The 13,562-nt window shown below is 45.5% G+C and overlaps 1 protein-coding gene across 1 annotated transcript in view; it reads left to right on the forward strand.

Annotated features, from left to right (window-relative positions):
- Nucleotides 1-13,562, forward strand: part of Galp (galanin like peptide) — a 17,781-nt gene that overhangs the window by 2,511 nt on the left and 1,708 nt on the right. The window contains 6 exon segments of the mRNA XM_029532050.1: nt 2,875-2,954; nt 2,956-3,000; nt 7,455-7,503; nt 7,578-7,684; nt 9,928-9,988; nt 12,867-12,944. Coding sequence (XP_029387910.1) covers nt 2,875-2,954; nt 2,956-3,000; nt 7,455-7,503; nt 7,578-7,684; nt 9,928-9,988; nt 12,867-12,944 — 420 coding nt within the window.

Consider the following 13,562-nt stretch of genomic DNA (forward strand, 5'->3'; position numbering starts at 1 on the left):
CCTAGGACCCCCAACACACACACACACACACACACACACACACACAGAGAGAGAGAGAGAGAGAGAGAGAGAGAGAGAGAGAGAGAGAGAGAGAGAGCGAGAGAGAGAGAGAGAGAGAGAACAAACAAAAAACAAAACACAAGTCAGAGAGACCATAAAGAGGCAGTGAAAGAAAGACAGACTCAAATCAAGGACCTGGCAGCCATGGCTGTGGCAGAGAAATGTTTTCTGCCACAAGGCACCTTTGTCTGATCTCACACACCAGTTAAAGAACTCTGAAGTGGATGAGTCGCCTTCTCTGCCTCCATCCTCACTAGCCCGCCCACCCTTGTCTCTCTCCCTAACCTCCTCACTCTCTCTGAAGCACACAAACCAGGACCCCTGCTGCTGCTGAGAGCTGCCCAGCCCAGCCAGTGCTGCCAGCTCCACACAGGTTAGAGCCTGGGCTGGAGGGAGGGTAGGCTGGGGGATCTGAAGGCTGTAATGGTCAAAGCATCGCAGGGCCGTGAGAGGATGAGGCAGTAGGGAAGATGGGGCATAGGGAATGGGTCAGTAGGAAGGCATGCACAGAGAAGCAGAGAGGAGGGAACGTGGGCGTGGTCAAATTCCACGTGCGTGATAGCGGGTCTGAGAAACATGGGTGGATAGAGGAATCTTTTGCTTGTTTCCTTGATTTTTTTTTCCTTTTTATTACATTAGTTACTAATTTGGGGTATGTGTGTGCTCACTTAGGTCCCACCGCACGACTGTGGCGTTCAGGGGACGACTTGTAGGGATCAGTTCCCTCCCCATACCTCTGCAGCTCCTGGGAATCGAACTCAGGTCCATTAGGCTTGGCCGCAAGCACCTTTACCTGCTCAGCTGACCTCTGTTTTTCAGGCAGGGTCTTATGGAGTCCAGGATGGCTCCAAACTTGTTCCATGGAAGAAAATGACCTTGAATTTCCAATTCTCCCGTCTCTGCCTCTGGAGTGTTGGGGTTATGGGGGTACAAAACCACCATACCTGACTCTGGAGAGCCTTATGCTGTTTGTTTCTGGTATCAGTGTCTATCGGTCAGCTGCCTATACCACACATTGCAAACCCATAGGTTCAAATAATCAAAGATTAAAAATAACCAGGGAAGGCTAGTTGGATGGCTAAACGGGTAAAGGTGGTTGGAGCTAACCCCGATGACCTGGAATTTGATGCCTGGGGGCGGGAGGGGGAGCTGACCTCCAAACCTGGACATTTTTCTTATGTTTCCTTAAGGACACAGTGTTGTACTATTTACAGAGGGTTTTTATTTTCGCTGTGCTAGGCGACAGTGCCCAGAGGCAATCTAAGTATACAGGAGGGGGCTGGAGAGGTGGCTTGGCGGTTAAGTGCAATGGCTGTCCTTGCAGAAGACCTGGGCTCCGTTCCCAGTACCCACACCAAGCAGCTCACAGTCGGTTCATTCACTAAACCATCTCCCCATTCTGCAGGAGTTTTTGTTTTTCTCTCTCTTCTCTCTCTTCCCTTCCCTCCCTCTCTCCCTCCTTACAGTCCCTCCTTTCTTCCCTAAGATTTATTTATTTTGTTTTATGTGCATGTATGTCTGGATGCCTGCCAAGGATCCCTAGAACTGGAGAACAGGATTCCCTAGAACTGGAGTCAGAAGACATTGTGAACCACCTGGTGTAGTTCAGGGATGGAACCCAGGTCTTTTACAATAGTAGCAAGTATTTTTGTTTTATTTTTCTTTCTCTCCCTCCCTTCCTTCCTTTTTTTTTTTTTTTTTTTTTTTTTTTTTTTGGTTTTTCGAGACAGGGTTTCTCTGTGTAGCCCTGGCTGTCCTGGAACTCACTCTGTAGACCAGGCTGGCCTCAAACTCAGAAATTCACCTGCCTCTGCCTCCCAAGAGCTGGGATTAAAGGCGTGCACCACCACCGCCCTGCCTTTTCTTTCTTTCATTCCTCCTTTCCTCCTTTCTTTCTTTCTTTCTTTCTTTCTTTCTTTCTTTCTTTCTTTCTTTCTTTCTTTCTTTCTTTCTTTCTTTCTTTCTTTAAGAGATTTATTTATTTACTATATGTAAGTACACTGTAGCTGTCTTCAGACACCCCAGAAGAGGGCATCAGATCTTATTACAGATGGTTGTGAGCCACCATGTGGTTTCTGGGATTTGAACTCAGGACCTTGGGAAGAGCAGTCAGTGCCCTTAACCGCTGAGCCATCTCTCCAGCCCACTGTTTTGTTTTTCAAGATGGGGTTTCTCTAGGTAGCTGCCATGGACTGGACTCAGTTGGTCCCTCAACCCTCTGGATAATCAGGGTTCCGGTACTCAGGTGGGCAAGGAGTCACAAACAGATGTGCAATGCTTGTCTATGAGAAGTCCTAAATTCAATTTCCACTTACCCACCACTACCCCTACACACACACACAAAAGACAGAAAGAGAAGAGATGCCAAAAGAAACAAATAACAGATCAAAATGTTCATTTTATTTTATTTTTCTGTGACATATTTAAAATAAAAAGACTTTTATCTATCGACTGCTGGTCCATGGTGATCATGTCATAGTACATCATATGGCCCAACTCATCCGGGTGTAGACACTGTGTGCATGTGCGTGTGTGTGTGCACGTGTGCCTGTGCGTGTGTGTGCGCCTGTGCATGTGTATGCATGTGTGTGTGTGCCTGTGCGTGTGTGTGTGCATGTGTATATGTGTGTGTGTGTGTGCACCTGTGCATGTGTGTGCATGTGTGTGCATGTGTGTGTGCGTGTGTGCGCGCCTGTGCATGTGTGTGTGTGTGTGTGTGTGTGCATGTGCGTGTAGATCAACCGCACTCAGTAAAGTTCTCCAAACACTGGCCCGCGCCCCTGCTTTGGAGACTAACTCCATCTGCCTCTGTAGCACTCCTTGGTTGTGTGCGGTGCTCTTCCAGCTCCAGGGTGGCTGGCTCCATGCATCTGGTCCTTTTCCTCACCATCTTGCTGACTGAGCCTGGCAGAAACACCGGAATCTGCACCTGCTCACAGGGTAACAGCTTTCTCCATTGCTCCCCTCCTGGGAAAGGTTTCAAATCTCTTCTGCTCTGATCCAGGGGAAGTTAGGGGGACGAGCTAATGTCGTGAAACTGAGAAGAATGACAGGAACTGACCTCATCAACATGACCCTAGGAGTGGAGTAGAGTACAAGAGAAAAAAAAAGTATTGGAATTTAGTTTATTCGGCCGGGTGTTATGGCACCTAACAGTTATCCCAGCACTCAGGGAGCAGAGACAGAAAAGATTCTGTGTTCAAGGACAGTGTAGTGAGATGCTACTTAAATCAATAGGAAAGGGAAAGAGAAAAGGGGGTGATGGACATAACTTAGTTGATGGAGTATTTGCCAGCATGCAAGAAGCTCTGCATTCCATATCCACAGGGTGGGGTAGTGTATGCCTCTAATACCAGCATTCTCACAGAAGAGGAGGAGGATCAGGAATGGAAAACCAACTTCCATTACTAGCAGTATTATTCATGAACTCGTAGTATCGGAGCTAGCCTGGACAACATGAAACCCAGTCTGAAGGAAAAATAAAATAAAGAAGAGGACTGACAAGACGGCTCAGTGGGTAAAGTAAGTGCTTGTGGCATAAGCCTGATGACTTGAGTTTGACCAGGAGAGAACTGATCTCTGAGAATGGTGCTCTGACCTCCAGAAGCATGCTATGGTGTGCACACGCGCACACACACACTCACACACACAAGAAGAAATGAAAAAGAAAAAGCTAGCATGGTGGATGATGTATGCCTGACATCCCAGATCCCAGGAGGCTAGGGCAAGATTTCTATTAGATTGAGGGCAGCCGACCCTCTATACCCAGTCTCAAAAACAACCAACAGAGATAGACCAGGTGTGGTGCCCTCACCTTTAATCCTAGTACCAAGGAGGCAAGGGCAGGCTGAGCCCTGAGAATCTGATATAAACAGTGGAGAGTCAGGTTCACCATGCTTGGATGTTTTTTTTTTCGGGGTGGGGGAGAATTGTTTTATTTTGTTTTGTTTTTTGAGACAAGATTGCTATTGGAGAACTGGGCAGTGGTGGTATGTGCCTTTAATCCCAACACTATGAAGACAGAAGCAAGAGGATCTCTATGAGTCCCAGGCCAGTCTGGTCCACACAGAAAGTTCCAGGACAGCCAGGGCTATATAGAAAGACCCTGTCTCAAAACAAAACTTAAAGATCTTTCTTCCACGCTGACCACCATTTCCCCATGGGCCTCAAAATGACCAAGACCTGAACCTCCTGATTTTACCTTAGGAGTGTTGGGATTACAAGGGTATACCAAACACCCATTTTATGTAGTGCTGGGAATCAAACACAGGGTTTCATGAATGTTGGGAAAGCTGTCTACAGACCGAGTGACATCCCTAGGCTATACCTCCAAGGTTTTTTGTCAAGTTGTAACTCACTGTGAGGTTAATGGGTTGAGCCACTCTTAGGCTGAACAGCTAGCTCTCGCGTAGGTGGATTTTCTAGAACCATGTCACATGACCTAAAGGCAGCCTCTGAATGCTCAGTTACTGCAGCTGAAGACATTGCAGGCTTCTAAACTTGTAAAATCACTAGGAGAATAAAAACATTTTCACACAGTCGGGCGCGGAGATCTCAGCACTTGGAAGGCAGATGCAGGAGAGATGAGAAGGAAATTCAAGGTCATCCTAGATTACATAGCAAGTTCAAATCCCTTCTTAGCCTTTGTCTAAGATCAAGTGTAGCCAATTCAAGGCCAGCCTGGGCTACATGAGATCCTTGTTACACGTTGTCTGTTGTCAGCCACGAGGAAGGAGAGAGAATACACCAGTGGGTTCCTCGAACAGCAAAATCTTTTATTATTCGCACCACATAATTCATTTTTTATTATTCACACCAAGTGATCAAGGTCGCTGATCCATGCGAGCTGCCAAACAACCTGAGTAGAGACCAAAGCAGGGTTTATAAGCATGAAAACTGCAAGCATCTGGTCCAAGTTACAGTTATAATTCTCACCAATCAGAACTTGGGGACCAGGGACTTTCCCCAACGTTCCAGTATTGTCAACTGACACTGAATGTAAGTGGTTTTGTCCAACTGATCAAATTCATTTCTTCTTTCTGTTGTTAGGAACAGGCATTATGTTTGGGGAACTACTGTTGCTTAGAGAGGGGGTTGGTTAGCTTAGGCGAAATGGAGTCTGAAGTCAAAATGGCAGTACTTACGACACGTTTCTTGAGGCTGGAGAGATGGCTCAGTGCTTAAGAGCACTGACTGAGTTCAAATCCCAGCAACCACATGGTGGCTCACAACCATCCAAAATGAGATCTGACGCCCTCTTCTTGGGTGTCTGAAGACAGCTACAGTGTACTTACATATAATAGATAGATAGATATATAGATAGATCTTTTTAAAAAACAAAAAAGACAAGTTTCTTTATCTGTTCCCAACACCTTGTCTCAAATGATTGAAGACAAAAGAATAATAATAACAACAAAGGGCTGGTGAGATGGCTCAGTCGGTAAGAGCACCCGACTGCTCTTCCAAAGGTGCAGAGTTCAAATCCCAGCAACCACATGGTGGCTCACAACCATCCCTAACAAGATCTGACGCCCTCTTCTGGAGTGTCTGAAGACAGCTACAGTGTACTTACATATAGTAAATAAATAAATCTTTAAAAAAAAAATAACAACAAAATATCCTCACTATACATAGTCACACAAATGATAAGCCCTGGGAGGTAGTCTATTTGTCTATCAATAAAGTAGTCCCACAAATTGCATTTTAGACTCTCCACCATAAATATTTCATTTTTTTTCTTTGTCAGTTAAAAAGATGCTAAGAGGGCTGGAGAGATGGCTCAGCGGTTAAGAGCACTGATTGCTCTTCTAGAGGGCCTGAGCAATTCCCAGCAACCACATGGTGGCTCACAACCACCTACAAATGGAATCGGATGCCTTCTTCTGGTGTGTCTGAAGACAGTGACAGTGTACTCATATACATAAAATAAATAAATCTTTTTAAAAAAAAAAAAGGTGCTAAGAGGGGAACCAGAGAGATTTCTTAGTGGTTATGAATGACATTTCTTTTCTAAAGGATCAGAGTTCAGCTCCCAGGCACCCATGTCAGGTGGTTTACAAGTAAGAAAATACATCTTTAAAATGGTAAACAGGACAAAAAATGTAAGTGGTCAGTATTTGGCTCCTTGAGATATGAAGCCTGTCTGACCTTCATAGCTGGGTCCTTGTCAACACACCCCTCTCCCTTCCCTTTCTCCCTCTCTTCCCTCCTTTCATTTTTCTAGATAGGGTGGTGGTTCAGCACATGGGTCACGACCCCCACATATCAAATATCCTGCCTATCAGATATTTACACTATGATTCATAACAGCAGCAGAATTACAACTGGAGTAGCAATAAGGAAATTTTGTGGTTGTGGGACATCACAACATAAAGAGCTGTATTAAAGGCTCACGTGTGTTATGTGTTATGAAGGTGGAGATTCTGAACCATAGGGTCTCATGTAGGCAGGCTGGCCTCAAATTAAACATCTGAGGATAATTTATTTTTGTTTGTTTGCTTGTTTGTTGAAATAGGGTATCTCTCTATAGCTCTGGCTGTCATTTGAATTCAGAGATCCTTCTGCTTCCACCTCCTGAGTTAATCTGCTCCTCGGGATATCCTTGAGCTCCTGATCTCCACGCCTTCACCCCTCAGTGCTTTATTACAGGGTTACAGCTTTCTTTTTCTTTTTCTTTTTCGATTTATTTATTTATTATATGTAAGTACTAACTTGCGAGGCAGAGGCAGGCAGATTTCCGAGTTTGAGGCCAGCCTGGTCTACAAAGTGCTCTGACGGATGAGGTCCTCGCCTGGGTTTTAGCAGGTGGTGCTGTGTACATGCCGAGTTCATGGCTAGAATAGTACATTCATAACAGAGTATGTTGTGTTAAGGTGTGTGTGTGGGATTACTAAGGGCCTATTACAGTCAACTCCCAATATCCTCCCTCAGCATCTGTTCTTGAAGCAAGGCTTTTCAAATCTTCCCTTCCATTCCAAGCTGTCATATTTTAAACATTGTGTTCCTTACACTCTGTCTGTCTGTCTGTCTGTCTGTCGTGTGTGTGTGTGTGTGTGTGTGTGTGTGTGTGTGTGTGTGTGTGCGCGCTATACAGAGAGAGTTTGGAGGTCATAAGATAACCTGCAGGAGTCACTTCTCTTTTTCTACCAAGTGGGTCTTGGAGACGAAAGTTATTCTCGGTACAAAAGCGCCATAACCATTAGGCAACACTGCCCGGGTGTTCCGCTTGCTGGATTGAAGGAAGTCCTACTTGTACAGGGCTGAAACAGGGACTAAGCAAAGCTGTGTGTGTCACTGGCTAGTAGTATTGAGGTGGCACGGTGACCTGCATCACCCTAGACGTGGGGAATCTTGGCAATTTCCTGTCTGAGTTCTCACTTCTCCATCTCTTCCAGGGACGAGGAGGCTGGACCCTCAATAGCGCTGGTTACCTCCTGGGTCCTGGTAAGTGTTTTTTCTCCATGCTCCATCCCCCACTTGTGCCTACCTGATGCCAGTGGCTTTGTGTCCCTGCACAGACATTAGATCAGTTGTTTTCTATGACATCTCCATGACTGAAATACCTGATAAGGGTGGAAAGATTACAGTAATCAAGGCTTGGGGAGTCAGCGTGTGCGTCATGGAGGTGGGAGAGTGTGGAAGAAGCCAGGGATCACTGTGGAGCCAGAACTATGGGTCAGACTACAACCTTCAAAGGCTCACCCTTAGAGATCTATTTTCTTCAGTTAGGCTCCACCTCCTAAACGTTCCAGAACCTTCTAGAAATCCCAGGGGAATGAACAAGTATTCAGAATATGAGATCATGGGAGATGGCTCAGGTTCAAACCATAGCATCCAAAACTAGATGGGTCTGAAGGGTTGGTCCAGGTAGAAGGCTAGGCACCGAGCCTGTTGAGGGTTCAAATCTCAGCTCTGCCACTTGCTTGGTGTTCAGGATTAATCTCACTGAGCCTCCATTTCTGGCTTTGAAATGGGAAGGACACTGGTGGTCCCCATATTCATGAGAAAGTTGATGAGGCCTAAGTAAGTTAGGTGTAACTCATTTGGTAGAGTTCCTGCCCAGCACACTGAAAACCTTGGGTTCGATGCCCACAACAGTGTAAAGTTAGGTGCATCACAGACCTGTAACCTCAGCACTTGAGAGGTAGAGGCAAGTGGACCAGGAGATCAACATCATCATAAGCTACTTAGGGAATCTGAGGCTAGCCTGGGGTACATGAGACCCTGCCTTTAAAAAAATAATTAAAATAATAATAATACAAAAAAAAGAGCTCCAGCAAGATTGCTGAGTAGGTAAAGACACTTGCAGCCTGGTGGTGCAAACCTCATGGCCTGAGTTTGATCCTAAAACAAGATGACTCAGAGGATGAATAAAGGCATTTCCCTCCAAGCCTGACGCGCTGGGTTCCAGCCCCCAGTACCCACATGGTGGAAGGAGGGAAGCAGTTGTTACAGACATCTTCTGCCTCCCACAGGGGCGATTTGGCATGAATGCAGCTATACATATAAACACTCACGCAATAAATAAATGCCCCAATGAACGCATTTTTTAACAAATGGATTAAGCAGCCCTGCCACACAGTGGGTCCCATACTGTCCCCCCAACTATGCCTGAGGCTAGGCTCTGTTAGAACTAAAACAGAGTCAGGTGTGGTGGGGTTCCTTTAATCCTAGCACTCAGGAGACAGAGGCAAGTAGATCTCTGTGAGTTCAAGGCCAGTCTGGTCTGCCATAGTGAGTTCCACTATAGCCAGTGCCACATATGAAGGATTCGTCCCAAATTGCAAGGAGGTGGGCAGAAGTCATGTGTTCATGTTTATAAACGATGCTCTGCACTTAGCATTCCTGACATTCATCTGCTAATGCTTGGCTTTGCACAATCATAAACCAAACGGCTTCACTTTTCCTGCCTCAAGTCTCCACAGTGCTTTTATCATGCAATGAGAATCTTTGTTTCTCACAGGCTTCTCTCAGGGACCTATGCATACTCAGGTTGGAGGCCAACACGATGGCTAAGTGCATAAGAGGGCTTGTGGGCAAGCCTCAGGACCCAAGTTCAAGCCCCAGAAGGAGCAAACTGACTCCCATAAGTTGTCCTCTGACTTTCATCATGTCCCATAGCGTGTGCACTGCTCTTACCTCTCCCTCTGCCTGTCTCTTTATTTTCTGAGAGACAAACTTAAGTTTTAATCACTGTGACGAATAGATCCATGGAACAAAAATGCCTCTCACTTGTAAGCCCCTTGCCCAAGAACAGGTACTTCCTGAAATGCTATCGTTTGTTGTAACAAGCCATATGTTTTCACGCCCCAAGACAAATTTGTCTGACCCAATCGCATGGGGTGTACCTGATCACATATAAGTGGGAGGTACATAGGTAGGAAATACATTAAGACCTATGCTTGCCCCTGATTGGACCTGATGGGAAATACAGTGGTCTTATGGGGTAGGTTTTTAAAGCTTCTGCAAAATGTGACTTGGGGCCATTTTCTGAGAACCCAGGAAAGGACCTGGCCAGGGTCCAGTGGCTCAACATTGTGGTTGTGGTTTTATTCTCACCCAGGTGGAGGATTCACACACACACACACACACTCACAAAACTAACAAATAAATAAATGTAAGAAAGGAAAGCTCATGTTGCCATGACCATATGTCAGAAAGAATTGAAAATGTGAGATTTGAACCCAGACATAGGAGGTGTGTTACAACCCTAGTCTAAGCCCTGCTGTAGTTGCTCCATGTAAGTTAGGTATGGTCGGTCAGTGCCTCCTGTCCTGCAGCTTTGGTGGGAGGGACTCCGCTAAATGCTAGAGGACTTGCTGTGACTCTGCGATGTCATCTCCTGTCCCTTCCCTGGTCCTCCCCCAGGCCGACCAGGGCAGGAAGAAAGACTCAGGTCTTGAGATCCTAGACCTGTGGAGGATCACTGGTGATCCTCCGTCTCCAGCATCCTCCTCCACCTACTCACTGCTGGCTTTGGAAACTGGTGGATGTGGGCTCCACTCCTCACGCTGTTACTTCTTAGGTAGAGAAAATGGGGAAGCAATGTAATTCTGTCAAGTTTTTAATTTTTCCACAGGTAAAAGTATAGCCTCTATCTCCATTGGGTGTGGCGGTGCATACCTGCGCCCTAGTAGTTGGGATGTAGAGGCAAGAACGTTAGGAGTTTGTCACCCACAGCTATGTAGTGATCTCTAAGCCAGTCTAGGTTACATGGTACCCGGTCTTAACACTGCCCTCCCCCAAGGGAAAATAGATGCAGTAAAAGATGGCTCAGTGGGTAAAAGCACTTGCCTGTCTAACTTGGCCTCTGAGCTCCACCTCTGTAAGATGGAAGGAGAGGGCTGACTCACATAGTTTGTCTGTCCTCTGATCTACACACCTGTGCCACACACACACACACACACACACACACACACACACACACACGGACACATACACTTGATGATGATGATGATGATGAATGATCTAGGCTAGGCCTGGGAAGTGTTTGCTGTGCAAGAAGACCCAAGTTCAGAGCCTACATCAAAAAGTTGGCAGGTAGTGTGAGTCTGTAATCTCAGCCCTGAATTCGCTGGCTGTTAGGAGCAGAAGGTCCTTGCGCCCACATCTCTCCAGAGAAACCAGAAATGTTAAGCACAAAATGGGAAAGAAAACCCTGCTCTTCCATCCGGAAAGCTGGGAATTGATGAGATCCTGGTGATCCATGTTATCTGTTGGGTCGGGCATCAATAAGCTCCTGCAACTAAGACTGGAGGCTAGAGAGATGAGGTCCTGAGTTCAATTCCCAGCAACCACATGATGGTTCATGAAGACAGCTATAGTATATTCATAAATAAATAAATAAATAAATAAATAAATCTTTTTGTTTGTTTGTTTGTTTTTTTGAGGCAGGTTTCTCTGTATAGCCCTGGCTGTCCTGGAACTCACTCTGTAAACCAGGCTGGTCTTGAACTCAGAAATCCACCTGCCTCTGCCTCCCGAGTGCTGGGATTAAAGGTGTGTGCCACCAACGCCCGGCAAATCTTTTTTTTTTTTTTAAAANAAAANATTAAAAAAAAAAAAAAAAAGACTGGGCTGGAGGGATGGCTCAGTGGTTAAGAGCGCAGACTGCTCTTCCAGAGGTCCTGAGTTCAAATCCCAGCAACCACATGGTGGCTCACAACCATCTATAATGAGATCTGATGCCCTCTTCTGGATGGTCTGAAGACAGCTACATTGTACTCATATATAATAAATAAATAAACCTAAAAAAAAAAAAAAAAAAAAAAGACTGGAGGTGGCTAGTGATCTAAATGACAGCCAGGGGCTCCTCGAGCTCCCACACCCAGGAGCAGAGTTGGCTGATAGTCTGAAGGACCGAGACCAGGCCAGATCCTTCCCCAGGCCCCTAAGTTAGTGCAGATAATCTATCTCTAGAACCCTTCTTCTTCTTTTTTAAATTATTAAGATTCTCTCTTTTTAAAAATTTTTTGGTATGTGTGTGGGTTTTTTTTAATTTATTTATTTTATTTAAAAGACTGTAGCTGTCTTCAGAGACACCAGAAGAGGGCATCAGATCCCATTACAGATGGTTGTGAGCCACCATGAACTGGGAATTGAACTCAGGACCTCTGGAAGAGCAGTCAGTGCTCTTATCCACTGAGCCATCTCTCCAGCCCAGAATCCATCTTCTTAGAATAAATGACATGGACCCTGAGTGGGATTTCCATGTAATTATGCTTCCTTGTGCACTGGGAATTGTATTATACCAGGAAAGACCCCACCATCCCCAGCCCACTCAATAATACTGGGTTTACATACCCCGAGAGTAAACGGCCTGCTGTCAGACTCTTTACAAGGTTTGCTCCAGGTTGATGAGGCCAGTGTGAACCAAGCTCTCACTCTCATCTCTTCACAGTTCTCTTCTCTGCCTGACACCTGTGAGCTCCAGGTTTAGCACTCAAATCCTGTCTCTAAAGCTAAGGCAGAGAACAATGGAGGAAAAAAACCTGGTGTTGGCCTCTGGTTTCCACAAACACAGCAGCACACGCTCATTTCCAAAACCCCAAACAATCCGGCACACAGTAGGACTACAACTCTTTCAAGAGAGAGTCTGGGAAGCTGGCGAGGAGGGGAATCAGGGATTGCTGTCCTCTGTGAATTCAGTGCAGGACTTGACCTGAGCTGCCTTCTCATTGTCACCTGCAGGGGACAGTGCTGACAGATGCCAGGTTGGAAGCCAACCTGGGTTTTATTGACATTTGGAGCTGGGTACTTCTTGGCTGCTGGAACCAATCCAGTCGGCACTGCAGCATACCTGGTTTCTATCTATCCTATGCTGAGTCTATTCCCTTTCCTCTCAGTCATGGCAATCCGAAACTTCTCTAACACTGCTAAATGTCTCTCACCAGGACAAAGGCTCCAAAGAAATAAAGAAAGTAAATACACGCGTTACATGTATAAATAGAGAATGTCATGGGCCTTTGCATCTATCTATCAATCTATCTATCTATCTATCTATCTATCTATCTATCTATCTATCTATCTATCTATCTATCATCTATGTATCTATCTATCTATCATCTATCTATGTATCTATGTATCTATCTATCTACCTATTTACTTACTGTGCATGTGTATGCATACGCCACAGCTCTGTGTAGAGCTCAGAGGACAATTTGTGGGAGTCAGTTCTTCTACCATGTGGGTCTCAGGAGGGCAACTCAGTTCACCAGGCTTAACAGCAAGTGCCTTTACTCTCTGAGCTGTCCCTACAACCCCTCATGGGTATTTCGTTGATCATGATGTCTTGTTCCTTTTCCTAGATGGACTCCCTTATTCCCGCTCTCCAAGGATGACCAAAAGGACAATGGGAGAAATGTTTGCCAAATCAAAGACTGGAGGTAAAGATGGGGTACGTGCTCTGCAGACCAGGCTGGTCTTGAACTCACAGAGATCCTCCTTCCTCTGCCTCCCAAATGCTGGGATTAAAGGTGTGTGCCACCACCAACCGGCCTCATATTAATTTTTAAAAGCGTTATTATTTTATTTTTTTAAATTGTGTATTTGTGTTCATGACATTCAGAAGAAGTGCATCAGATGATCTCCTGGAGCTGGAGTTACGGGTGGTTGTGAGCCGTCTGGTGCCGGTGCTGGGAACTGAACTAAGGTCCTTTGCAAGATCAGAATGCATTCTTAGCTATTGAGTCATCTCTCCAGTACTTATTTATCTAGTGTGTGTGCATGTGTGCGCGTGCGCGTGCGCGTGTGGTGTTTGTGACCTCCACAGTGTGAACAGGAAGGTCGGGTCTAGACAATTTACAGAATGGGATTTTCTTTCTTTCTTTCTTTCTTTCTTTCTTTCTTTCTTTCTTTCTTTCTTTCTTTCTTTCTTTTTTTCTTTTTTTTTTTTTAAAGATTTATTGATTGATTATATGTAAGTACACTGTAGCTGTCTTCAGACACTCCAGGAGAGGGTGTCAGATCTCGTTACAGATGATTGTGAGCTACCATGTAGTTGC

Source organism: Mus pahari, chromosome 19 (genome assembly GCF_900095145.1).
Source record: "Mus pahari chromosome 19, PAHARI_EIJ_v1.1, whole genome shotgun sequence".
Lineage (NCBI taxonomy): Eukaryota > Metazoa > Chordata > Mammalia > Rodentia > Muridae > Mus > Mus pahari.